At 41.7% G+C, this 26343-nt stretch overlaps 3 protein-coding genes across 7 annotated transcripts in view; 1 reads left to right on the top strand and 2 right to left on the bottom strand.

The window, feature by feature from the left end:
• The window catches only part of LOC121862983, a 42818-nt gene extending 32767 nt beyond the window's left edge, over nt 1-10051 (top strand). For 2 of the 3 annotated variants that reach the window (XM_042361459.1, XM_042361443.1), the window contains 6 exons: nt 1814-1991; nt 2238-2362; nt 3135-3277; nt 3605-3737; nt 4182-4349; nt 5370-10051. In XM_042361459.1, coding sequence (XP_042217393.1) covers nt 1814-1991; nt 2238-2362; nt 3135-3277; nt 3605-3737; nt 4182-4349; nt 5370-9346 — 4724 coding nt within the window. In that variant the 3' untranslated portion in view covers nt 9347-10051. The remainder of the gene's footprint in view (nt 1-1813; nt 1992-2237; nt 2363-3134; nt 3278-3604; nt 3738-4181; nt 4350-5369) is intronic. The other variant, XM_042361451.1, reaches the window with a different exon arrangement.
• Nucleotides 10052-17303: 7252 nt separating this feature from the next.
• On the bottom strand, nt 17304-21683 carry LOC121862950 (xyloside xylosyltransferase 1-like). Its single transcript, XM_042361409.1, has 4 exons — nt 20938-21683; nt 19266-19448; nt 18474-18705; nt 17304-18293 (listed from the first exon to the last, which is right to left on the bottom strand). Exons 1-4 carry the CDS (start codon nt 21415-21417, stop codon nt 18028-18030), a joined length of 1161 nt encoding a protein of 386 aa, XP_042217343.1. The 5' UTR covers nt 21418-21683; the 3' UTR covers nt 17304-18027.
• Nucleotides 21684-22570: 887 nt separating this feature from the next.
• On the bottom strand, nt 22571-26188 carry LOC121862961 (protein HGH1 homolog). Of its 3 annotated transcripts, none has more exons than XM_042361425.1 (8): nt 26139-26188; nt 25507-25624; nt 25140-25342; nt 24727-24959; nt 24305-24426; nt 23813-24003; nt 23214-23347; nt 22571-22737 (listed from the first exon to the last, which is right to left on the bottom strand). In XM_042361425.1, exons 2-8 carry the CDS (start codon nt 25598-25600, stop codon nt 22584-22586), a joined length of 1131 nt encoding a protein of 376 aa, XP_042217359.1. In that variant the 5' UTR covers nt 25601-25624; nt 26139-26188; the 3' UTR covers nt 22571-22583. The 3 variants fall into 3 exon arrangements, with proteins under 3 accessions (XP_042217359.1, XP_042217352.1, XP_042217367.1); XM_042361418.1 differs by having other exon boundaries at nt 26095-26174; XM_042361433.1 differs by having other exon boundaries at nt 25944-26143.
• Between the last annotated feature and the right edge of the window lie 155 nt (nt 26189-26343).

Raw genomic sequence — 26343 nt, 5'->3', positions numbered from 1 at the left:
TGTGATATTTTAAGGTTAATTTTGACTAAGGTGGTATAATGTGTTCGAGTTTTGTACGTAAATTCTGGGTTGTTTTTTGTAGCGTAGTGAAAGTCTGACAAGTGTGGGTGTTGTGGCAGGGAAAAAAATTCGGAAATTAATATTGGTTTTAAGATTTATAAAAGACGGTATTGTACATTAATCTCTCAGAAGTTCCTTAGGTAATAGGTAAAGATAGGTTATTAGAAGTAAATAATAATAAGACGGAGAAAAGTAATTATATATATATATAGATAAAATCACACGTGTGATTTTATCAAGATTTATCTTATCCACGTTTTCATTGTGGATCTACATGAAATATATGCTGATAACCACAAGGATATACCTGGATCACGCGCACCTACAGTGATTGATTTGCATATATATATCTATATATATATATATATATATAATAATAATAATTTTTTTAATGAAGGAAAACTTAACTCGAAATATTTACACTGCAAAATGAAGACTCGATCGTGTATGTACAGACTAATGGGTTCTTCATCGACAAGATAGAGGGGTGGTGGGGGGGTAGGTTAGGTTGTCGTGTCACATGAAGACTTTGTGGCAAGAAGTGTTTAATTTTAGTACAGAAACCTTTGCATTGTAAAAAAAAAAAGAGAGACGTAGGTGGCCTGTACTAATGGGTTGGGTTAGTTATCAGAGGAGGTGATGGTGTTGCGTGTGGGAGTTTCTGGTGCGGCTTAAGTGCGGGTAAACACAAGCATACAGTAGTTTAAAAACTTTAAACTTTTTTCTTCTTCCTAAAACGTTGGTCTGATGAATCCCAGCCTAGTTATGTTTGTGTGGCGGTCATTTTGAACTCTTCCTGGGCCTTCTTGATGTTTCTTTCCCTTCTCTTTCTATCTTCCTGTCTCTCTCTTCCCAAAAACAAAATATACCTCTACCTGCCCAACACATCATCTCTATCAACACCAGATTGAAATGACCTTTAAACCTTCTTGTTTTTTCCGGGTTCAGTAACTAAAGGTTGGGATACAAACAAAACACACATCATAAGCAGGATATCAATAATGCGGCCACGTACTCATTGTAAATCATTTATGACTTGTAATTGTTGGTTCGATGGTAAAAGCCAGGTTGGGGGGGGGGGCATTAACTCAATTGAAGCACTTAAGTGGTTCCTTGAGTATTTCACTATCAATTCCATTACATTAAGAGGAACGGCAAGTGTGTGTGTGTGCAGATAGGTGTATGAGGTGTGTTTTTCGTCACATCTGTTCTGGTCAGTAGACAAGAAACAGCAATAAGTTTCATTGTCTTTAAAGGATTTTTTTCTTTTATCTCTTGAGTTGTTGAGTTTCTTGGTTATATATTCGAGGAGTCTTAAGAGTAACCACATGGATTTTTATTTACATTTCCACTAATATGTGACTCAGGCAAAGTCATTACGGTGTCAGGTATTTGCATTGATTTTGACAATATTGGTGGGTGTATGTGTGTTGGAGGAACTTCTACCTTGTATGTGTGATGAAGGAACTTCTACTTTGTGTGGTGGGAGAACCTGTACCTTGTATGTGTGGTGGAGGAACCTATACCTTGTATGTGTGGTGGGGGAACCTGTAGCTTGTATTTGTGGTGGAGGAACCTGTACCTTATCCTTCTGATTCTCACTCCATCTTGTATAAAAGGTTTTGTTTTATCAAGTAATTTTATTCCTTGAATTAAACAACTGTATAGTTGTCTCCCACCATGTAATAATCATTTACATATTTATCCAGGTCTTGTCAAGACAGTGTGTACTGATAGTTGTGTTTGTCAACAGGTAAAGGGGGTCCTCATGAGTGCCTGGTGTGCAACGCCCAGTTGGAACACTACGGTCAGTCTCGGCCCGTGGCTCCCGGCCAGGCCTCCCAGTATGGACTTTCAGAATCCCACCTGCCTGCCAATCCTCGTGTCTGTAATGCGTGCAGATGTCGTGCCGTGCGCAGGAGGGTCACGCAGTAAGTCCCCACTATACTTGTTTACTTTTTATGGATATACCTGTACTTGTTCAGCCTGTAGGATGTAACATTTTCACCTAATATGTGATGTGATTATTGTACAGTCTTAAAATGTAAATGCGCTGGACCCATTTAATGGTGTTCTTAACAATATCTTAAATTTGTCACACTTTGTGTTTGGTTTACATTCTTTTCTGTACCATTGTTCTTGAACATTCATATCTTATTATGCCTTTATGCTTGCGGGTCTTCCAGATGCCCGATCCCGACTTGTCCAACCCCCAAGTGGAGGGGGAAGCGTCTGCGGCCATTACCCTCAAGGTGGGCGGAACTTCCCCCGGAGGTGAAGGAACCCATCATCAGAGAATTCCGTAAGTAGAGGCCTCGGCATTTAAGAGTTGTGAGGCTAATACATTGATTGGTCAGTCATAAGGTTTAATCCTCACCTCAAGCTCCCTGTCAGCTGCACTTCCCTATTAGCTACAGTTTTCTGTAGTAAGGCAACTCCAGCTCTGGGTAGAGAGATGAAGACTTTACTACAGTTTCTATTATATCATCACAAAGTTTTTTCTTTGGTTGGAGGTGACCGTCTGTAGTTTTGTCTACCTAAATCCACAATCCAGTAGGGTGTCTCATGCCTAATCTTTATCAATGTTACCCAGATGTTTGTCTCTTCTCCCCCTTTCACACCTCCTCTATGATTTTACACATGATTCTGGGTCTGTGCTTGTCTTGCTCTATGATTTAACTCATGACTGGGTCTGTTCTTGTCTTGTTCTCCATCAATCTCTCTTGTACACTTGTTCATCCCACATCCACTTTTACCACGATACCCCTGACCATCACTAACCGCTATTCCCTCATCCGTTATCAACCAAACATTTCTTTTTACTTTACTTCACATATATTACCAGGTTTTACACACACATATGTGCCATTTTCCCCTTGAACCTCTCTTCATATACTGTTAGCAGCTTCGATGATAAGTTTGGCAGATCTTGTACAATCAATATTTTATGAAGAAAGTGCAGTACTACATTCTAATTTGTCTGACAAAGTCACATATTTTATCTCACAACAAATGTTTCACACCACCTATGCTTCAGTACAATCATTGATGTGATTCATTTCGTGCACCATCAGAGATACCAAGTGATGTGACAAAGTGCTGCTCGGCTTGTCACAATCGCATAACCCGCAAGTTGGGTCCAGATGCTGAAGAGCCGGTGGATCCAACAGGCTGGACAGATGAAGATGTTGATGCGCTAAGATGTGCCCTGAGGGAGGTGAGTACAGTGTAGTGCCAGTCACCCAAGGGTCACTCGGTGTTGGTTTATGTTATCTTGATTTGGCCCTTTTTTCTTCTTCATTGATAATTACGTATTTCTCGACAAATGTCATTCCTAATTGTGTGGTCTCTGTACACACTCATACATTGATAAATACTTTTGAGACCGCAATATACTGTAGATGTTAAAATGAGATGTAGGTAAATTCAGTTTGTGTGTATTTTCTTTTAACACTTGTTTTCAGTACAGTACTAGTTTAAATGTGTACGAGTGGTGGTGTGTAGGCAAGAGTGTAATACAGAGTTCTCATCATAATTAACACAGGTTGGGTGTCATTGGTCAAAAGTTGCTGAGCGACTTCCCAACAAGACAGAGGGGCAGTGCAAGAGTTTCTACTTCAACTTCAAGAAAAAATACAAATACGATGATGTGGTCGCTGAATACCGTAAGGCTCGAGGTGAGTACCTACAGTGTCAATGCTGTATATGTTGTACTTTGTTGGCCAGGATGTAACAGTGTGATGGGAGGTCTAGGTGAAGGATTGCAACAGAGAGACAACTGAATTTGTTCTTGTTGGTTTAGTTCTTTAATATGCACCTTAGCGATGACTTTATGTAGTAAGTCTAGACTGGGAAGTATTTGTCCTGGAGCTGAAGTACAGATGAGTGAGAAAATGGAGGATAACTTGAGTGTATATTTGATGTGTTACTTATCCATTAGCTGTATCTGTCCATTTATCTCTCATATCTTTACTCCTCTCCTACTTTAGTGTGGAGGGAGAGGATGAAGCAGTGTGAAATCCTCAAAAGAGGGGGAAACAGCGAATGGTACAAGACATTAATGAAACATGTGCTTGAGTAACAAATGCTCCTCCCTTACTGATACATTGTTGACATGGCAGGTAAGGGCGACGGACCACCCACAGTTACAGACGAGGAGGAGAGTGGGTCGTCGACTTCTAGCTGTGATGAAGATGGTACTGTCCCGCCCCCTCCTGCTGGCCCAGATTCTGCCTCAGACACCGCCTCGGCTCCGTCCCCGGGTCCAGCCCACCACAACAACATTGATGGTAGGTTAACCCTTAAAATGGCAGCCATTATCAGTGGACATTAGCTGTAGGGACAGCAGCTATTACCAGTGGAAGTTAGCTGTAGGTGGTTTGAGGTTTCCAAGTGAGACAGTGAAAGGGAATGTCAGCACAGCACACAATTTTGGTGCTAGTAAGGCAAAATGGATCTTTCAAGCAATGCTGTAGTCTTGTAGAATACAGTATTAGCAAGGAGTGAGTTTTAGTAACTTATTCATATTACTTGTTAATTGTACTTGAGTCTTGATCTTTGAAGTAATTCATTTTAAACTTTGTGCTTATTGGTTTTAGTCTCCAGTGCAGACTGCCAAGTAGAAAATGAATAGTGTAGTTGGTAAGGAATTTGTTACTACTGCTCTCATGGTATTTCATTAACCCCATTCTCCCTGATGTTTTGTTAATTATCTTTCTCCCTGATATTTTATTTAATCCTCCTCTCCCCCATTCACTACCTCCCTATTCCTTTGATAATTTGTGTGCTCCCTCACTTTTTCCCTTCGCTGCCTACTCCCTATACACTGGGACTCATTTCTCCCCTCATAGAAACTCACATAGTGCACTGCTCCTGGAATGTATCAGTAGTATATTGCACTTCTCACACAGGTCATGTGATAGAGATACTGAGTGACAGGTTTGATTCTAATCACCCAATGTGTTACATGATCTATATTGAACCCCTATTTGCTCTTAATTTGTTGCCACAGTGGTTAAAGGTCTTATTTAGGAGAGTAATGTTCGTTTGTGAAGGTGATGAAGTGATAGGTGGTTTTGAAGGATTAACCCTTCAGTTAAGAATTACTAAACCAACACATCACTAAAATGTACGCTGCCTTTCTTGATAGACAAACATAACTACTGTTTTCTGATGTGTTGTCTAACATCTTGGAGGCTACTTTGTTAATTAAAGATGTAATTGAACAGGTCCTTACACATGGCAAAATCTGTGCTGAACTGTATCAATTATACGTCAATACTAATATTCTGTTTTCTTCTGTGTAACAGAGAAACGTGAGACTGCTGGGGCGGGCGATGGAGTGATGAAGGAGCCCTTACCACCAGTCACCCAGCCTCCCTCTATTGTACGGGAAGATTATGACTCTTCAGCCACTGCCAGCGCAGAAGAGGAGGGATTGGGTGGAGTTGGACGAGATTCACCCGAGGTTCAACACATTCCTCACCCAGGCGAGAGAAGACCCGCCCCCACAACACCCAGTAAACCTCCACATGCTCCTGCTGTTCCACCTAATTCCAGACCAACGCCAGAGAATGTTACAACATCGTCCAGTAATGTGCGGGATCTTATATTTCTTACAATTGAGAAGTCGTTGGAAGACAAGATCCCTAATCCTCCTACCAAGTCTCCACCTACTTTGCACTCCATTCTGAAGGCAACACATGGACGTCAAGCACCACCACAACCATCACCTGGCAGTCTAGAGTATCCGCGTGAACAGCGATTACCAGTTCTTGGTAGATACAATGACCCTCGGGCTGGCCTTCCCACAACTGATGTCCCAGTTTATGATGTTCAGTGTGAGGGACTCGACCTCAGTATTCATAAGCGTAATCGCTCGTCGCCACCTCAGCACCCACAACACCAGCCACCCCCGCCACCCCTTCAACACCCTCCCCAGACCCATCAACCACCACCACCACCTCCTACTTCAACGCCAAGGGATATTCCCACACTGACGGTGCGAGGCGGCGCAGAAGTGACAATCACCAGCAAAGAGCCACCACCACGGGCACACTCCAACACCACATACACTAAACCCCCTCATGAATCCTGGACCTTAACAGATCTGCGTAACAAGTCTCCGTCTGCTTTCATTGCTGATTCCAGAAACATGCCACACCAACCTCCATCAATCATGACGAGTGTGGTGGCTAGTGGTGCCTCTCCTTTAGTGTACACAACTCCTGTACGGTCACAACATGCCCAACAGGCATCCAAACCCAAAGTCAGCATGGCCCCACCACCACCACTAACTACTGTTCGTACTCAACACCCGCCACCACAGCCAGTCAGCACGGCTTCAAGGATCCAACTTAAACCTGAAAAGCAAGGGCCACTGCATGTGGGCTCAATAACCCACGGGACTCCAGTTAATCCACCATCTATTGTGTCTATTCCCATGTCACAGTCAACACGCTTTGACATGATGCCGAAATCAGGTATAGGAAAGGAAGGAGGCTCAATCACCCAAGGTACACCCATGCATCATGAACCAAAGCGTTCTGGCACAGGTAATCCCTATAAAGATATGGTGTTTGAACCCCGACCTGGAAGTGGCGTGGAGATCATCCCTCGACCAGCATTAACTACTCAGTACGATCGTGACATGTACCGAGGACCACGACCGCCAATCTCGTCAGCACCTCCCACCACCACTTATGCCTATCCAAGTTATGCATATCCTGCCAGACCACCATATATAGACTCTCAGATCAGTTCCCGTCAGATCATTGCCAATGATTACCTGACCTCACAACAAATGCCGAGACGAGTGAATGACAAAGACCCACGAGTATCACCTCGAGGGCGGGACCACAGCCCACAGCAGGACATGCGCGATCATCGTACTTTACCCGGGGCCACCACTGTCAACCGTATCATGGACTCCAGAGGAATTGACCCTCGAACAATAGACATCAGAAGTGTGGATCCTCGTTCGATCGACATACGAAACATAGATCATCGGAATTTAGATTCACGGGTAGATCCAAGGACCATAGAACACAGAATGGTTGAACTTTCCCGCAGCGGAGATGCCCGCAATGTGTACTACCCGGCGGGCGGTCCTCATGGATCATACCAACCTCAATCACAGTCTGCTTCTGTTTATCTTCCACAAGAGCGAGTGTCCAGACCACCCCCTTCTCCTGCCTCAGCTCGGGATGCCACACCAACACCGCCAACTAGTGAACCTGCTCCTTCACCGCATGAATTCCGATCTCCAGGTGTTTCTACGCCCACTCCTCCTCCCCGGGTTGGAGTCATCCAGAGAAGGCCACCCAGTAAGCCACCTCCTCATTTACCACCGCCTACAAGTGCATCGCCACGTACTGAACCTGGAGGTTACTCGCCACGGCATCCTCCGGGATCTGAAAACTTTCACGCTCTGGTGGATATTGCTGTGGCACAACGTGGTAGTGGGGCTTATCCTGTTGATATTAGACGGGAAAATAGATCACATCATGACCAGCAACAACTTGAGGGGTTTGAGAAGCAGCTTACAGATTCCATGAATCGGGGTGTTCGTCCCATGAATCCAAACAAACACGACATACGATCAACACCGCATGACGGACGGATCCCACCACCACATACTGATGAGCGCCTTTACTTTGAACAACACAGGGAATATGAAAGACAGAGAATTTTAGCAAAAAGTAACGAGCCCAAAGCTGATTTAGAAAATGATGCTGCAAAGGGATTGGCAGCATGTTTTAAAAAGGACGACCCTAAGACGGCGCCCTCCCCCAAGGGAAATAATCGCCCTCAAAGTGAAACGTTGACAGCTGCAAATTTAATAGATGCAATTATCACTCACCAAATCAACAACAACAGTGGAGATGGTGGTGGTACAGGGAGTGGAGGGGGAGGGGGTGCAGGGAGTGGAGGAGGCTGTAGTGAGCAAAGGACAATTAGAAGGGAGGGTGACGGTGGGTTGCCAGTAGTGGAATTAGACAAGCGTGTAAGATCACCGGCCGGTCCTCCACCAAAAGAGAAAGAGGTGGTGATGGTCGAGGACGGACCTGACCTGCGGCCTCCCAACCCTATTAATCACAAGGAGGGGTTGGGCCCTTCTCTACATGTACCTTCTCATCACCAAGGACCCAAGTCTATGAAAGCTCACGTGGACCAGATTATTCATAGGGAGTTTAATTGTGGGGACGGACGGAAGATGTCCGCTTCACACTTGACTTACAACCGTCCTGCCATTGAAATTCTAAGAACAGAGGGGCGGTCTATTGTTGGATCTGGGGGTCCACCAGCTGTGACGGTGTCACAGGTGGGTTATGAACACTGGAAGGTGCGGGGCGGCCTAGAAAAGGAAGGCAAAGAAAGAATTGAGTCACGATCGCCCCACCGCCCGCCACCCACCACAGCACCGCCCAGTACCCACCACCTCTCTGCTCAACATTTGGCGCCCGATGAACGGCAGATTATCAGGATTGCACAGCCAGTTTCTCCCAGGCCAGACCACAAGATGCGTACTCCTCCAGCTGCCCCTGCGGGTAGTTTTCCAGTAGAACCAATATCACCTCCCACATCCTCTGCCCCGTCCACTTCTGATCCAAACCACACTGAAACAAATGTACACTGTTATTTCCACAAGCGGCCATACCAGCCTGCGGCATCAAAAGAGGTGTTCGAGTATGTACGTTGCAAGATTGCTGAGGTGATGAGAACGCCAGATTCACAAGACGGGGAGATGCGGGTTCACGAGGACAGCAGACATCCCCGCTCTGGAACACCAGTTTCACAGCAGTCAGCACCCCAGCAGAACGCTCACTTTGACGTGGAGGATCCATCAAAAAAACGGCCACGCCCGGATCCAGGTGAGCAGCGGCCACCATCCCGTCCACGGTCTACAGGCGATATGGCGAAAGACAGACGGGAAGAGCCAACTGCACGTGACGACGTGGCAGACTCTCCTCAGTCAGGAGAGATGGTGATAGACGAGTCGCCACGTGATCATCCTCCTACTTCCAAATCTGGGGACATGGGGGGTGGAGGAAAGGTGGTATCAAAAGGAGGTGAAGCAGGTGAACGTTACCCACAAGGTAGCAGTGGGCCGGGTAGCCAGTACCCTTATCCCTATCCCGGTTTCCGTGGTCACGGTGGTCAGAGTGTAGGGGGCCCCGGGGCTCCCCCTCCCACCACCACAACTACCACTAGTAGTAATGCCAGTGGGGGACGCCACCCCCAAGGCTACGAACCAAACGTTGAACCCGTGAGTGACGATGACTGAAACCCCGGACTGGACAACTGCCGTGATAAGTGTTATCTGTGATCTGTTTTGTGGACTAGTGTTGTCGCGCCGCACTCTGGTGTACAAAGCTACCCCATCTCTATGTGTATATAGGAGTAAGTAGGTGGTTTGTGTTAATACTCAGGCTCTGGGTGTGAGGCCCCTGCTGCTACACCACGTCTTGCTGTGCCCACACCCTGCCCCCTCCCCCCCTTGACCCGCTCTCATCATCCATTCTTCTCCAATAGATATTTATGAACCTTACAAATACTGTGGTGACCTCTCCTTGTCATTTTCACCGCTGCTCTTGCCGGCCATTAACGTTGGTGTGTAGCAAGCGTGGCAGCGTGACCTGGCACCCCCGCCAGCCACGTGGAGGCAGCTGCCTACAACTGTGGCTGGTGGTGACAGCAGTGCCCACACAGACCATCGTAGAGAACAAAGCTGTCCTACTGGGGCACGGACGGCGCCCACCCGCTGCTATATTCAGACAAGTTCATTCCAAAGCCCCCGCAGGCCGGCCTGGCTGGGCGGTGGCGTGGGGTAGTCCGCATTGTACAGACCTTCCACTTGTTGAGGGCGGCGATGCGACGGACGGGTCCCCCCCACGGCCTCCCACGCTCTCCTACGCACCGCCGCCCAACTCTCACATCATTACATGTCAGAAATGTTATTTTTGTTGAAATAAAGATGCTCAAAACTTAATTCTTCATTTATTTCAATAATGTCCTTCATGGTTATAAAACATCTAATGCATACTGTATATACCAATACATACTGTAGCTGGATAGATTACCATTAACACAAGCCATTTTGTATTACCAAATACCCTGTATACTATTTTAATGACTTGTAACAGACCAGCACTCCTGTGATATACTTTCATTTGGACAGTTTAGGATGTGACACCTGCCTAGACTCTAACACACACATCTCCCTCTTCCACCACAAAGCTGTTTCACTCGAGCACTCTTCAGTTATAATCTATTTCCTTGCTCATATTCTCCCACTGTTAACTACACATCACTTATAAATTGGTTGTAAATGTAATAGAGCATTACCTGTACTAGGAACAATCTACACAATTCAGTCAGAACCTGGGTGAGGGTACAGTAGTCAGGATCATCGGCACCCATTTACATCCACTCACCCACATCTTCCTCAGTGTCACCACTCGCAGAAAAGACTGTGGGCCTCTTCCACACATTCTTCAGTTATGTCTGTGTATCTTGTCCCAGGCTGCCTTCAGGTTGAACACTGCATACTGGATGTTGTAGTCCTTGATGTTCTGCAGTGTTCTGGCTTCCAGAGTGTCTTCCTCCCCTCTGGCACTGGTTCCACCACCAAAACTTCACTCAAGAGGATTGATGATTAAATCTTAACGTAGCAAAGCAACAATCCACATTAGCTTGGGAGGAAACACCAATAGTAGTGTTGCAAGCCAAAAAAATGCCCTGGTCCATGGGTTGTATGAGTGAGGTGGTGTTGAGCAGCACAAACTTTACCCTGATGTACCCATCAGTACTATATAAGTCATCCTGAGGGAGGGCAGGTGCACTGTCAAGGATGAGCAAGGCCTTGACCTCTTGCCTGTAGATACCATGGACTGGCATCTGGAAGTGCTTGGCAGCATGAAGACATGGTGGAACCAACCTTCAAATATTTCCCAGGTGAATCAAGCATTTTTGTTACCACGACAAGACACAAGAAGGTTATCCATGGAATTGCACAGCATTTCCCACCACCTTGGGTTTTAATTTGTGGGTACCAGCCCATTGGCACCCAACAGCACTGACACACTGCTTGCTGGCCTTAGTCCAGGGGTGCTGGGATGCCATGGTGTTGTTAGGCAGGGACTACCAGTAGAGGCCTGTCTCATCCATGTTGTACATTTTGCACTTCGATATGTCATTGTCATGGATGAGCTGTTGCAGCAGCTCTTTGAATGGCTGGACACTCGCCACTCTAGCATTCTCACCAGCCACTCGCCTGTTGCTGATCCTGTGTGAGCCACTCGAAGCTTCCATGAAAGTCAGGCACATCCAGCAGCATAACAAATCGCTGGGCAGCATCACAGAGCTCAATGCCACGAACAGTAACACCACTGGCTAGTTGCTGCATACAGTACACAACATTCACATTTTTATATTTAAAGGTATCCATACGAATATGGGTGAGACAACCTTCCTCACTTGTGTCTGACATAGCTTTCTGTTCTTGTCTCTCCTTGCCATATTTTACATTGTAGCTGGTCGACATTCCCACTCCATTCTCCTCTATTAACAATTTCATCGACACATTCTTCTCAAGTTTGTTGAGAATATCCAATTTTTCTTTTATGTAGTCTTTTTGTTGGACTTCTCATCCCTTTGGTGCCACTTTTTTTTCTGTAGCTTTCAGCATTGTACACGTGCAGTAAAGTTACAGTACACACAAACACTACACACTAAGCTACAGTTTGTAACACTGTCCATTCTGCTATGAACAACACCATACGTACAGTGCTCACTTACAGAATGTTAATTTACAGTAAATGTACTGTACACTGTAATAATTGTTTACGTCTTAACACTACTTTAACGGTGTATTCTTAGCTGATTGTGTTCTGGTACAGTAATGTACTGTACAGTAAACCCTTGTTATTCACGGGTTTGCGATTTCAACTATTAGCGGTAAGCAGATGGTGGCTAGCTTACGAGCCTGCCCGTAGCGCAATGAGTCACCCCCATGCACCCGCAGTGTCTCCTCTCCCTTTGTTTGAGCTCAACGATTGCCTGCAACGCAGCATCTCTTGTGTTGTACTGAAAACTTTAGTGTTTTTGTGTGAAATGGCCCCTAAAAGACTGCCTAGTGTCAGTGCTAGTGAAGTGAAACATTTAGAGACCTCAAAGCCAAGAGGAAACAACTACCAATCAGGATGTTTTCAAGAAAGAACCAGCCACTCGCCCAGCTGATTTGTCTCCCTCACTTGCTCGATCAGCTGCTGCTGCCGCCGCTCCACCACCCACCTCCACACCACGAGCCTCTCCACCACCCACCTCCACACCACACGCCTCTCCACCACCCACCTTCCTACCACACGACCCACCACCACCCACCTCTCCACCAACCACCATTGCATCACCCTCTTCCAACAGTGATCCTGATGTTCTCCTTATGCTTCAGTAACCAATTTCATTCAACTGTACAGTATACTTCATCAAGCTCCAAACTTCCACATACGAAGGAGAGTAGTACTGGTGACTTAAGATTCTCATACACTGTACATAGGTATACAGTAGTGCACTAAGGTAGTATGGCGACCTGTGGTGTAATGGTCAGCATGCTCGCCTCGCAAGCAAGTGGACTCGGGTTCGATCCCCGGGCAGGGTGAAACTATGGACAAGTTTCTTTATGCCATTTGCCCCTGTCTACCCAGCAGTAATTGGGGACCTGGATGTTAATCGATTTGCAGATCGTGTTCAGGGGTAATGGTTAGCCAGTGCAGTTGGCTAACCATGGAACATACAAGATGAACTACTCAATAGGCCTGATCCATCACACATTTCCCCGACGCTGGGTTAGAAATCTCCAAGAAACGGTAAATATTTTTAACTGGATACTGTGGTTGGTAAAGTGGTGGACTAAACAAAATGTTGGTTGGCATTAAGGTCACTTGGCCTTACCATGCCTGAATGCAACTGGAATACCAAAGCTGTGCCCATCTCCTGGTTTCTTGCTGTATTTTCTGGGCTAACACCCTGGGTTTTGCAACTCGAGTGTGAAAAATGACCATAAACTATTTACGACGATGAAGATTCAAAACTGTAGTCGGTAAACACATGGTTGGCAAAGGATTACTGTACTAAGGTAACTAATTCTGCTGCTTTTCATGAGGAATCATAAACTGTCTTCTGAAAACCATCCACACGTAATTTCAGTGGAAATACAAAAGATAGGGAAGCATAAGACTCTGAACAAGATGATCCTGAGACTGACAAGGTGTCACTTATGTCAAAGGTTGGAACATTGGAGGGTGAGTTGTATTCCCTTGGAAAGATAAAGAATATGTTCCCTGCAATATCAAATGGAACTACAATACTGTACCGTATGTTTGAAAAACTCAGTGATGGAGAAATGGTCCATATATTGTGTCCAAACTACACAGGAGACCACAAGATATTGTGCAAGAAATGTCCAGCATGACTAAAGACCAAGCTGGACAAGGAATGGGAAACAAGTTAGCATGAAGACGACTTGGACAAAAACATACAGTATAGCTGGAACTGTAGAGGAAAATAGGTACTGTACTATGTAAGGTGGTGCAAGACAGGGAAAAGTCTACCGGTACTTTAATTAAAATGTGTATCTAGTGTCAAAATTTTTCAACCTGGAAAAATTCAGTCACCAAGTATTGTTGGATTTTAACTGCAACAATGAAAAAATTGTGTGATCTGTGTATTCTGAAAAGATACCTGTATAATAGATGATTTCCTTATGTATGAAATTATAGACAAGGATGCAAAATAACAGAATATAAAAACAAAAATTCTTGACTTACCATATAACTCATCTGGTGGATGTCTTCTCCATGCAGAATTCCATTATAACAACACACAGTACAGGTAATGGTCTGGGAATTGCTTCTCTCCTCACTTTTCTGAACCGTGAGATGTAGAAGTTCTGTTCTCCAAGTCTGATAAAGGTCTACTGAAGATGCTGCTTATACATCCACTCTTAGACCTAAAACAAAGCATGAGAACTATACGCATTGAAAAATTATGGCAGGAAATGAGCGTCAATATTGACATTGGCAGTTGCAGTCACCTGTATCAACAACGATGGAAGTTGGCAACAGTATGAGAATTAATGAGTAAGGTCTCATTTTGTAGGAATCTTGCTGCAGATTATGAGTGTGATGATGTAAAAGGAAAAGATGACCACAGGTGCAACAATAAATATAAATAATTGAAAGTATAAAACTATGACTGTTGATGATCGGCTGCTTGTGAAAAGGTGTGGGAGAGCTGTTGGTGAGGAAAATTAGTGTTCTACCAGGCCTACCCAAGACATGGCTGCATTTCATAATTTGAACGCGCAAGCTTAGATAAGCATTTTGTTGGTTAAATCGCCTATAGCCCAAAACATGTTGAAAATAACCTTAATCTTGTCCATGCCTACATTGCTGAAGTGGCCACAAGCACACACACAGGCCCACAATATGGGCAGCAGTAAGCTGTTTAGTATCGCAACAAATGTATGCCTCACCTCTGTTCCTTTTTCTCTTTGCTGTCTCACCAAACCAGCTCTCCACATTCCTCTTTAGTGAATATCCAGACACCACTGACTGACTATCACTATCTGAGGAAGTAACTATTCAAGAATATTGAGTCCAAAGGATAGCAAAAGTAGTAGCACAGAAGATACTGTAAACATTAAACCACATGGCAGGGGGTTCACACTGGATGCTCATTGTTTGCCAGGAGAAGCAAAATATTTCACAACCTGGACCAAACAAGATCTCCAGTGAATACAATAAATACTATGAAGAATTCAGAAGTACAGTATCTACACTTTCAACTCTTCATTCCTCAATAACTGTTGACTCATACCACAAGAGAAGTTTCTGCCAGCCGAGACCACAAACTCAGGTAACTTCTGTTGAGAAAGTTACATCACATGTTTGAAAGTATGAACTATTTGTACTTCTTATAATCCATGTTCCTGATGTTGTTCTTACTCCAAGAGTCCATCAGTAATACAATACATAATTACTAGAGTTCTTCCAATACCCATACAGTATTGTACTGCGAACAGTTTGTAACAGATAATGCTATACAGTTTGATGCATTATTTCAGGTATTAATAATGAGACATTTATTAACTTTATTTTATTCCAAGGTAGACAATTAGAATAGTCTGTAGTTTTAATATGCTGATGACTAAGAAGAGAAAGTTTATATCTAGGGGACGTCCACAAACCCATGCATCATATACATACTGTACTACCACAGCAAGTTACTGGAAGCCCGAGCCCAACACTTTCTCCTTTATTAACCTGTATCTAAATTAGGTACGATGATGCTAATCCACATACAAGAATAATCACGGCTAATGTAAATATGATAATGCATAAGAGTTTTCAGGTTTCATATTAAAGATATTACTGAGAAGTGTTAATAGTAGTTTTTTGATGTATGGACATGATAAACTGTGTACTGTACAGTATTCTAAGGCAGTGAGAAGTTAGGGTGTATAAATGTTTATCTGATTATAAATTACAGTACAGTGTCTGTAAAATATAATCACACACACTAATTCCTCACCATCCCAGAATCCTTTCAACTGTTTATGTCATTCAAAAATACAATACGTATGATCACACACACACACTCACTCCTTAATATTTGAGGATCCTTTCAACTATTTACATTATTAAAATAATACAATTATTCATTAAAAATCCACTTTATAATACCTTCCCTTAAATATGACATTGTCAAGTAGTTCATTCATCACCTGTTCTTCTATTCAAAATTTGTTAAAATAAAAACATACATGTCCCTGACTCTACCAATACCAGGGTGACTCCCAGTAAACCAGCGGTAGTACATTATCAATATGTATCACGGGAATATTTTCTAAAGCCGATTTGACTAGCTAAGTTTGTTCGAGTCCCAAAGACCACTACAAGGGGAAGTTGAGAAAACAATAACAACTGGATAATTCGGGTTCTGACTGTATGATAAATGACGATAATTATAACTCGTTATGAATCAAAATTAATGGTGTTATCTGGATAGCTGCTAAAGTCTTGTTATGAAACAAAAACACATCTGGTGAGTAAGGAAACCAGACAGAACAATGACAGTGAATGAGAGGGTGGGGGGTGTTGCTAGTAATCTGACCCAACCTGAGATGGAGCGGGAAAGAGATTGTATGAATGAAAATGAAATGAAATTAATAAAAACAAGACCAATCAGCATCTATAACCACACACGGATGCCCAACAAAATCTCTACCTGACGGTGAGTGTGTACAATGCAGTACTGCATACCATAACCCAAGTGTTGCGTCCATCTGGCTTTTGCAATACTTTCTACCCACACCAAAACTCCAACACAAAACTGTAATTCTACTATAAATGTTTTTTGTTCACATGCAGATGAATCCAACCCCCATCAAATTAGTTTCAAATACAGTTAACTCAGACAACACAAACACAGTTCAGTATTATGAGAACAACTTTTCTCATCTTGGTTAAGACTTTGTTAAGAAGTATTCTTGTAACAGCTATGTACAGTGGTCCCTCGGTTAACGAGATTTCGGTTAACGAGTTACCTTCCATAAGATTCTTAACTTCGGTTAACGAGCAATCCCTCGATTAACGAGTTTCTTACGAGCCGACCTCCACATGTTTTAGGTTGCATTTGGCGGTACACCAGCTGTAGTATTAGTCCGCCAATACAGTAATCGGTTCTAGGGCTCAAATTCCTTACCCTTTTAGTAAATATCAGGAAGTTTATACTATTCAATAATTTTAAAAGTTTAATATTAATTTTTTTAGTTATTTAAACAATTATTGAACATAATTGAAGGTAGGGTCACTAGTTTGTGGCACGCCATCCAGCCTGCCAACACAGCATACAGGCGTCAGTGTTTGTGTCTTTTCGGTGGAGGTAACATCTTGCTTGAGACTCTCTTCAACTAAATGCTTTTTTTCTGTGTTTTCAAGCAAATTATTGGTCATTTTGAAATTTATTTTACATATTGACTATATATAATGCAGTGCAGTGTTGATTTAAAGAAAATAATCTTGAATTACACCAAGAGAACTAAAATTTTATGGGTGAAATGGCACCATGGGGTGACTTCTCTTCCTTCTCCTCCACCCCCATTCTAATTCCCATCATCATCATCCACAAGCCTTCTACATACACACCTCAAAGTAAGTGTACTTTTCTACCTTTTTTGTTGAATTTAGGTAATTTTCGGTGAGCTGGAACCAATTACCCAAAAACCCATTGAAACAATGGTTTCGGTTAACGAGCAACCTTCTAGAACGGATTGTGCTCGTTAACCGAGGGACCACTGTATCTGTTTCTTTCCTGTAAAATGCACAGTAAACACACACACAGTCTCAATCATGGTCCATAAGTGATGAACAGTCTCCTTAACAAAAACATAAATGTATCATGTATAAAAATAAATAAACAAACAATACAATAAATAATAAATAACTAATTAATACCTGTATACAAATTTTCCAAAAACTTTCTCAAAGACTAAATCATCCAAATTTGGGGGGACATAAATTCATTGCAGCAATATTCATACTACCTGTTTTCCTGATAAAACTTACTCATAGATATATGCGGTGAAGGTGAATTTTTGTACCAAGAACATTGTAAAATTATGAACGCAACAGCTACCTTCAACAGCAGACACAATTTGTGCAAGTGGATGAGATCTGCCTTATAGAGAAAACAAACTACAGTAAACAAATAAAAACAAGACATAACTGATGACTTATCTGGCTTGGGAGCTTAACCTGACTAAAAGATCTCTGAATAGATCGTGCAAATGAATACGACTTTATACTGTACGATGAGTACTTCCAGAAATGTTCCTGGCCAAAGGTTCCATTTAACACACTGTATGGTGGCCCCTTCTGGTGAAGGCAAGTACGGCAACAATGTCTATCATAAGTCATCTGGGATTGGAGTCTTACAGTTACCGTGGAGAATCTTAAACTCTTCCGTACAGTTAAAGTATTGGTCGAACACGGTGCGGTAGCCATGGTCTCTCCACCAGGTACACAGCTGACGGTTCCAGCCGCAGGGGATGGTGTAGAACAACTCGGGGTGGTCCAGCGCTATCATTGTGTACAGGTCCTGATCTCCCAAATGGCCTTGAAAACTGTAGTAGGTTGTCTTTTCTCTCAGTTTTGACTTTGATAGATATTTTCCTGCCAAGTAAAAATTAATTTCCTTTAATATTTCTGGCCAATTTCGTGTCATAGCTGTTGAATAATTGACTTATACAACACAAACAGTAAACAACTAGAAGCTTGAGTGATGGGGCAAGATCATGAGGTTGTCTTTGGGAAATGGTATTAAGGATGCAATGGAAGCTAACGTCTACTTACTAATAATATCAGATTTTCGTAGTTTGTTGATGTCAACGAGGACGACACCACTGTTGAATCCAGGAAATCCTCCCTGTGTAGGGGGGCTGCCAAAAGTGGTGTTGGGGTGTTTCTTGCGGTAGGCAGACAACACGTGACGGTACACAGATGACTGCTCCAGTGTCATGCCAATCACGTTGCTGGGACTGAACCTTTCAAAGTGGGAATGAAGCTCTGCTATGTCACCTTTGACCTGCAAGATTAGGATACCTGTACCATTTTTGTTTTTGGTCAGAAATAGTGAGACAATGTAATGATGGCTTGAAGGAATGTTACCTAATTGGGGGGATTGACAGGTTATACAAGGAGGGAAGAGATGCTCAGGAACCCTGTTATAGTTGTGTGCTGAATAAGATTTGACCCCAAATACAGTACAGTAGTTCTAAAAAGATTAAATAAAGTAAACCCTGAAATGACTTGAGACTTGAACTTAAGACTTGAAGTGTGGAGGAGTTGGGTGGAGGCCACAGTGTAGCCAACTCGAGGGAAACATGGCTGTGTACTCTACTACCTGTACCAGCAATGACAAGGGTGTCAGTTTACCCCCATACATCATATTATTATCATTATTTTAAGAAAACTGAACAGCACAAAAAAACTGTTCAAAGAATGTACAGGTATTGGTTTATAAGGTATTGGTAACATCTAATAATCTAACAATGTTATGAGTAAAGTACAGTACAGGACCTGGCTGGAGATCTCAGGTTAGGGGACTAAGAGCTTCATGTTGTCTGAAGTATCAACTTACTGTACCTTAATATCAATATCCATGAGGATGACACGATCAAGTCCTTGAAGAAGTTTATGCAAATGAAGCGAGAAGAAAAACAGGGCATCTCGATAATAGGCGTTGGTTCTTCTCGTGAAAAATTCTTGCAGTATGGTGACGGAATCTTCTATCTCCGGGATGAAGTCATCAGCCGACACATACACAAGCTGTAAGGACAAAGTTAGATTACTGTTATTATTACATCTCATTTTCTGAGTTTAATGTGTGATGTAACAGCCTCCTTAGCACATACATCATAAACTTGTTGTCAGCCAGTTATAACAGTTTTGTGAGACTTTATAGTGACAACTTTTACATTTTGTTGGAAGATATTAGGCCTACATGGTGAAATATATTTTGGTACAGCATGTCAACGAGTAATGTACTTTTGTGTGATTTTTGAACAGTCAAAATTATAACCATTTTTGGTGAAAATACTTTGTAAATTAAAAGTAATGTTTAAATGGTTCAGTCAGTTTATATTAAATTTATTTATTAGGTGAGCTTTATTTAATCTAACCTAACCACCCTAACTTAATTTACAGTAGGTTAAGTTAGGTTGGGTTTGTTGGTTCATTTTGTTGCATTGACTTTAATACCAAACTGACATATTAAAAAGTAATTTTTATTTATCAAATTTTGACACGTAATTCAGAATGTGACGAACAACTTTTTATCTTATAATACAAGCTTCTGGACGCTGTACAGGTTTTCTTTTATAAGGTGAGATATTAGACAATAAACAAAAACATTAAAGAATGTTTCTAATGTTAACCAAAACATACGAGACAACATACGATAACAACTGAAAACCCCAATGGAAATTAAACTTTTCAGCGGGTTTCTTGGCCTATCCTTGGTTTGGCAAAGGTTTACGAAACTGCTATCACCAGAAAGAAATGTGCGATTTGGTTTAAATTTTTTGTACTCACTATTAGCATGATATTGAACACAGAAATGGAAACGACTAGTAGAACCTGACCTAACAAACCCAACCTATTAGGTCAGGTTCTAGTAGGATCTATGCATTATCGTGTTCATTTGTGTTCAATAGTATGCTAATAGTGTGTACAAAAAATTTAAACCAAATTGCACAGATCCCAACCAAACTAACCCAATAACTCAACGAAAATAAGCAAAATAACCTAGGAAACCCGACCTAACGATTGTCACGAACGGCAATGGCGGCGGAACGGGAATTGTGAAGCCGGACTAACTTACGGTAAGAAAATGTTTGTGCCATTTGAAATGCATCCGAGACGTAACTTTAATACCATAACGTCAGTGTTCGCCATGTTTTTACCCCATAATTTCCCTAATCTTTCATGCCCTACCCAAATAACAAGGAATTTAAGATCGTAGGATAGAGTAATTGAAAAAAATCCTAAAAAATACTAAAAATTATAATAGAAAGTTGTCATTTATTTTATTATACTTAAAATCATCAAAACAACAAGTAAAGCAAAAATAACAAAAATCAACAAACAACTTTTAGTGACAGCGGTTTCATAAGCCTTTACCCTCGGTCTATACACCTACACTGTCTACGCACACCACGAAATAATGCGAAAGCGCGAGACAATTTTACCGAATAACATAAATATCAACGTACAGTAACCAGGAAGCGTTAAACTCGACATAGGGATCGGAACTCACCTTAACATATCTCGAGTCTAACTGATTGGTCTCCTGAGCTTGTCTGATTATCTGTGAGGCAATATGGAAGCCGTCCTGATCAGTAATGAGATGTAACCTGAGGGGGGCGGAGGAGGCAGCCAGTAGGGTACTCACAGCCACCCTTAACTTGTTCTGTAGGGGGTAACTGTCTCTGGCGTGAGTGAAGATGAAGGCCACCTCTAGGGGCGGTCGGTACAGTAAATCATTTTCTCTGGGGTCGAGTGGGACCACCTCCTGCTCGGGGAGGATCTGCTGTTCTGTGTTGACGCTATCATCCTCATCCTCGGGGGAGAGGTGAAGTGATGAAGGAGGATGAGGTTGTGGAGGAGGTTGAAGGTGTGGTGATGGGACAACCACCACTAAGGGCTTCACCTCACGCCATCCCGATAAAAGTATTAAACACACCACCACAAGTAACAGAATAGTTGCCTGCCCCAAGAACCTCACTCTAAACAACATGTCAGACACATACACTGACTTGATGCCTTCCTCACCTCACACCTCACCTCCCCTGTGCCTCACCACCACCACCACCAAGACTGGACAAGTGTTACTTTGCCCTCCCGTCCTCCACCAGTACTCCTCCAACACCAACACTAAGACTGGACAAGTGTTGGTCTGCCTCTCTGCCCTCCCGTCCTCCACCAGTACTCCTCCAACACCAACACTAAGACTGAACAAGTGTTACTCTGCCCTCCCGTCCTCCACCAGTACTCCTCCACCACATTTTAGTGGATTTATAACTTCACACATCCTTATATAATCTCATCGTAATTTTTAAATATCATATATACAATCCATTTATCTGAATATTTTCATTGAATTATATAATTACTACAGTTCAATTGTTTTATGTGATGATTAAGTAAATTTATATTTTCTTTGTGAATTTAAAACTCCGTGTAAATGTGACTGTGTTGGCGTCATACAGACACGTGTATATTTGTTTATCTTTGTTTATATTCTCCTGTTTTACACTTATATTCGATGATTTAATCCCTTTTCTTGTTTCTAAAATATATTAATAAAATATGTAATGCGTTTATATTTTTGTAGAGTGAGTTAGGGCGGAGACAGAGATAGAAGATAAAGAAAACAACTTCACCTGACCACAGGACCACCAGGTTTTAATGGCTTCCGGGCTAATGGCATTGAGTGTACAGTATACCTTATACCTAAACTGTCTCTTTTTCATTGTTTGTTAACATTATTTAACTAAGAAGCTAGTTTTTAATCTAGTTTCTCATATGCTGCTCTGTGCTCTTCAAATCCACCAAAAAGATTTTTCACTTATAATTGGGCAAATTTTAATTGTTTCTCATATTTTTTAAGTTGGTCATAATCTCACAGGTTTATTTTAAATATAGTACAGTATGTTGTAATTAAACTTGTAGATTTCTGTTTTGTATTTATAATATATAATTGGAGTCACAAAGAACTTCAACTCATTGATGTCCAAGTCTATGACAAACTGTTTTTACATTATGAAAAACCATTATGGCTCTACACTGTTAACATTTTCAATGTCTTTATTTTTCTTTAATTTATTCAAAATCTCATCAGAGGTAATTTTTATATATCCTGATTCAGGTTTTTAAATGAAAAACACTCAGTATAGCTCAATTCTATTTCTCTCCCTTTGTTGGTTCCTCTGTTAGAGAACTCATATCTGATGACACCCCAGACAGATATTTCATGTCCTGAGCAATAAACTTTGCAGCCATATCTGACGACACCTCTACTGCTGACAGATCATCGGTGCCAATCTCCTCTTCTGTCCTGCAATTCACAAAAATACTCATAACGATGACCAGGAACAAGAGTATGTGACTGGAAGAATTAAAGCACCTTACTGTACTGTACTGGTAAGAAGCAAGTGGTGGCCTTGGTTGAATCACCTTACTGTTTATTATTGTATAACTGAAAACACAACTTCCCCTGACCTCATACAGGTCCACAAAAAGCCTTGAATGGTTTCCTGAATTAATGTTATGACATTGTGTGAATACATAATGCTTAAATTGTCTCTGTTCATTATTTGTCTACATGTTATACACAGTATATCTTTACATTGTTTAACTAAGAGGCCAGGATCACCCGAAGAATCTCCACCCAAGCTTAATAATATCACCTACTTATATCAAACTATAAGGCAGGTGCTGTGGCAGTGTTAGGTGGAGACTAATGGTACAAGCAGACATACTAAGTCATATTCACATATACAGGTAAAGATAATGTACAGCATAAAACCTCACCTAAGCAGGAGGTTGACTACATCCTCATTGAGCATGACACAGTGTTGATCCTCCTCCCACTTGTGGTGTTCTCGTAGTATGAGGTATATGTTCTGACTCCTCATAATCTCTCTGCTGGCGCGTGTGATGCACAACTGTGTGGAACAATGAACAGTAAGTACAGTAACTTATTTTTATTTTACATTGTTTTTCACTAAACTGATTCATAATGATTTACAAAATGTTCTTCTATGAATAAATATTTAGTGTATTGAACAGTTATACAATCTCTCACATACAGGTTGACTCCAGTAAGACCTTCATACAGTATGATTTCAACATAATTCTGTAGATTCCTCATTCAATATAGCAACTTTTCTCCCGGTAGATACCAGTAATCCCCTACAATGAGCACAGATGTGAACTCATCATCAGCAGAACCAAAAAAACTAAACTGATGCTGAGATACAGTAAATTGTATTTACACTTAGACCTTCCCAGTAGCATCAGAGACTCATCCCTCATTCATTCTTTCAAACTACCTAATCAGTTGTGTTTTGCCATGTAACAGAGTAAACAATATATAAATAATGTGGCAGCTCAGAGGAACAAAAGTTTACCTGCATCAGAGCCTCAAGTAGTAGCTTGCGGACCTCAGGATCTGGTTCTCTCTCCTTGTCATCGGGGAGGAACTGTAGGTCGATGGGGAGGGACTCATTGTCCTCTTCACTAAATGTGTCAGGCCCAGCAAGTGGTAACAGGAGTCGAGGCACAAGATCCACGTCCTCACCCATCAACCATGGATGATATTCTGTGGCATTAACAGACACAAAAATATTAAGATAATCTGAAGTGGCAGTTAAATTTATGTATACCTGAAGGGGTGAATGAAGATAGCAGGCTCAGTGATCCTTCAAACTGGGGGAAAAAATTAAGATTTAAGTAATGTTAAAGTCTTGATTCACTTTGCCTCTACTTACAGGATACTATATCAACAAGTATGACACAATGGGAAAAATAATTATCTTTTAAAATTCCACTAATGTAGACTGCTCAGTGCCCTATGTACAGTATTCTTCTATTGAGAGATTTTAACGTAATAAATATCTCACCTTTCTCAAAACAGCAGTTGTGGATAGTAGCTATGACTGACATCCTCCTTCCCTTCGATTCCTTATAATCCATGAAGGTTATGAGCCGTTGAAACACAAACTCATCCTTGACCATTATCTGTCTGGGGTGTTGAAGAAAGATATTACTTACACCACAGCCGTCATAAATGTCTTAATTGCAGTGACACATTGAATCTCATATGGAGTAAAGTGGTGAGTGGACGCCTCAAAGATGATAAACCATCATTCTTACAGTATGGACACAATAAGACTATATGTTCATGGGTGTTATGGCAAAACCGAAATGCCTAAATTAGTCATATGCTCTGGTTCCCTAAGAATACAAGCTAAGTCCTTATCTATATAATCTCCTCCAAGCACTTCACTCACTAGACAGGTCAACAACAGTGACACTGTATTACCTCCTTCCATCAGCCAGCTGTGAAAAATTGGTGATGACTGGTGCCAAGAGGTGAAGCTTGGCGCCCTTCTTGTTATAGTTGATCTGACACAGTATGTACACAAGACCCTCCAGCTTGATGGGTCCCTCACTGATGCGATCAAACACCTGCTGGCACAAATGCTTTGGCTTGGACAAGTTGGCCAAGATGCCACAAGCAAAGTCTGCATGTGGGTAATTTGGGTCCTCAATACACTGGAAAACAATAATGCCTACAACAATCACTGATCTAAAGAATTTTTACTTTATAAATATAATACTGGGGTGATAAATCAATTGACTAGGTTATCCAGATGTCTACTCTGGTGACAAGAGAAAGCTGAAGTATCAAATATAGAAATAATCTTCTGTGATGGTCAAATTTTACCATCTTACCTTGACCATTTCTGATACTACATCAACATCTTTCACGGCCAGAAGAGCTGCTGCACCTGACTCTTCTGCTGAGATGTTGACCAGTGCCCTCATGGCATCTTTGCCTGTATAAATTTCAGAGTCTCTGATCAGACGCATAATTGCCACGAGAGCATCTGGGCGAGAGGACAGGAGGCTTAGACCCTCTGGTGTTCCTGTTAGTTCTGTAAAAGTTAATAATGTATAACACATAAAATCTCCATGTGACCAAAATGTATCTCCTTAAAATACAGTAATACCTCATTTGTTAATTGTCTGGTGATACTCAGTGACCAAAATAACTTTCAACAACTTAATGTAAAAATTTCAACAGTTTGTGATCACTTACGGGCAGCCGTCATACATGCTGCACTCTTGGTGTCCCTTCGTCCCTCAGGAGCCAGGAACTGAATCAGCTCATTGATCTGGTCTGCCTTGGTCATGTTTCAACTTCAAAAGGCCACAACCTAAAAAGATAATTCCCCATTAAATACACAAGATAGTTATCATCACAAAACCATAATTCTCCGAAAATAAAATCATCACAGAGTCCCCCAAGTATGTTTTTGTAAATAATGATCAAATTCTATCTATATAACACATAATTACAGGATTTATAGGTATCACTGTTCAACACATGACAGTACACTATGGAGAGCAGACTAATAATGGTGGTAGCTACAGCTGTGAGTTCCATTAACCACACATTGATTCTTCCTCTTTCAAAGGTTTCATCTAACTGTTAACTTGGTAATTATTATATAAAACACTGGTGGTGGATCGTGCCTTTGATCAAATGGTCAATGAGCCGCCTTCTTGATGTCAGAGAACACTTCTGGTTTTTGCTTCTTTCCTATAGTTTCTGTTATGAATTAAATACTTCACTTAACATAAAACTATGCCACATGTTTAAGTAGAAGAGGCTGTGTCTCCCTACCGTCAATTAAACTGGATAATTTTTAAACAGCAGTCGACTCTCACATGTGTTTGTTTACATCAGCTGACCTAAGATGTGATGATCAATCCTGAAATACTACCACGAACACGGCTATTATTTCATTTATTCAAAGTAGAAATAAACTTTGTGTAAATCAATCCAAACTAAATATTACAGTATTATTGTATTTTTAATATAATTTGGGTAAATTTACATCCCCTAGAAAAAGTGATGTATAGTAGTTATGTT

Source organism: Homarus americanus, unplaced genomic scaffold (genome assembly GCF_018991925.1).
Source record: "Homarus americanus isolate GMGI-L3 unplaced genomic scaffold, GMGI_Hamer_2.0 scaffold40248, whole genome shotgun sequence".
Classification (NCBI taxonomy): Eukaryota; Metazoa; Arthropoda; class Malacostraca; order Decapoda; family Nephropidae; genus Homarus; species Homarus americanus.
This window is presented reverse-complemented; position numbering and strand designations above follow the sequence as displayed.

Coding starts and splice junctions, on each gene's coding strand:
- LOC121862950 (XM_042361409.1), bottom strand. CDS start 21,417: ATGTTGTTTAGAGTGAGGTTCTTGGGGCAGGCAACTATTCTGTTACTT. Junction 19,449..20,937: donor TAGACTCGAGATATGTTAAG/GTGAGTTCCGAT, acceptor TTGTCCTTACAG/CTTGTGTATGTGTCGGCTGA. Junction 18,294..18,473: donor ACGAAAATCTGATATTATTA/GTAAGTAGACGT, acceptor TTTACTTGGCAG/GAAAATATCTATCAAAGTCA.
- LOC121862961 (XM_042361425.1), bottom strand. CDS start 25,600: ATGACCAAGGCAGACCAGATCAATGAGCTGATTCAGTTCCTGGCTCCT. Junction 24,960..25,139: donor TAGTATCAGAAATGGTCAAG/GTAAGATGGTAA, acceptor ATTGTTTTCCAG/TGTATTGAGGACCCAAATTA. Junction 23,348..23,812: donor TACTTGAGGCTCTGATGCAG/GTAAACTTTTGT, acceptor TGTTCCACACAG/TTGTGCATCACACGCGCCAG.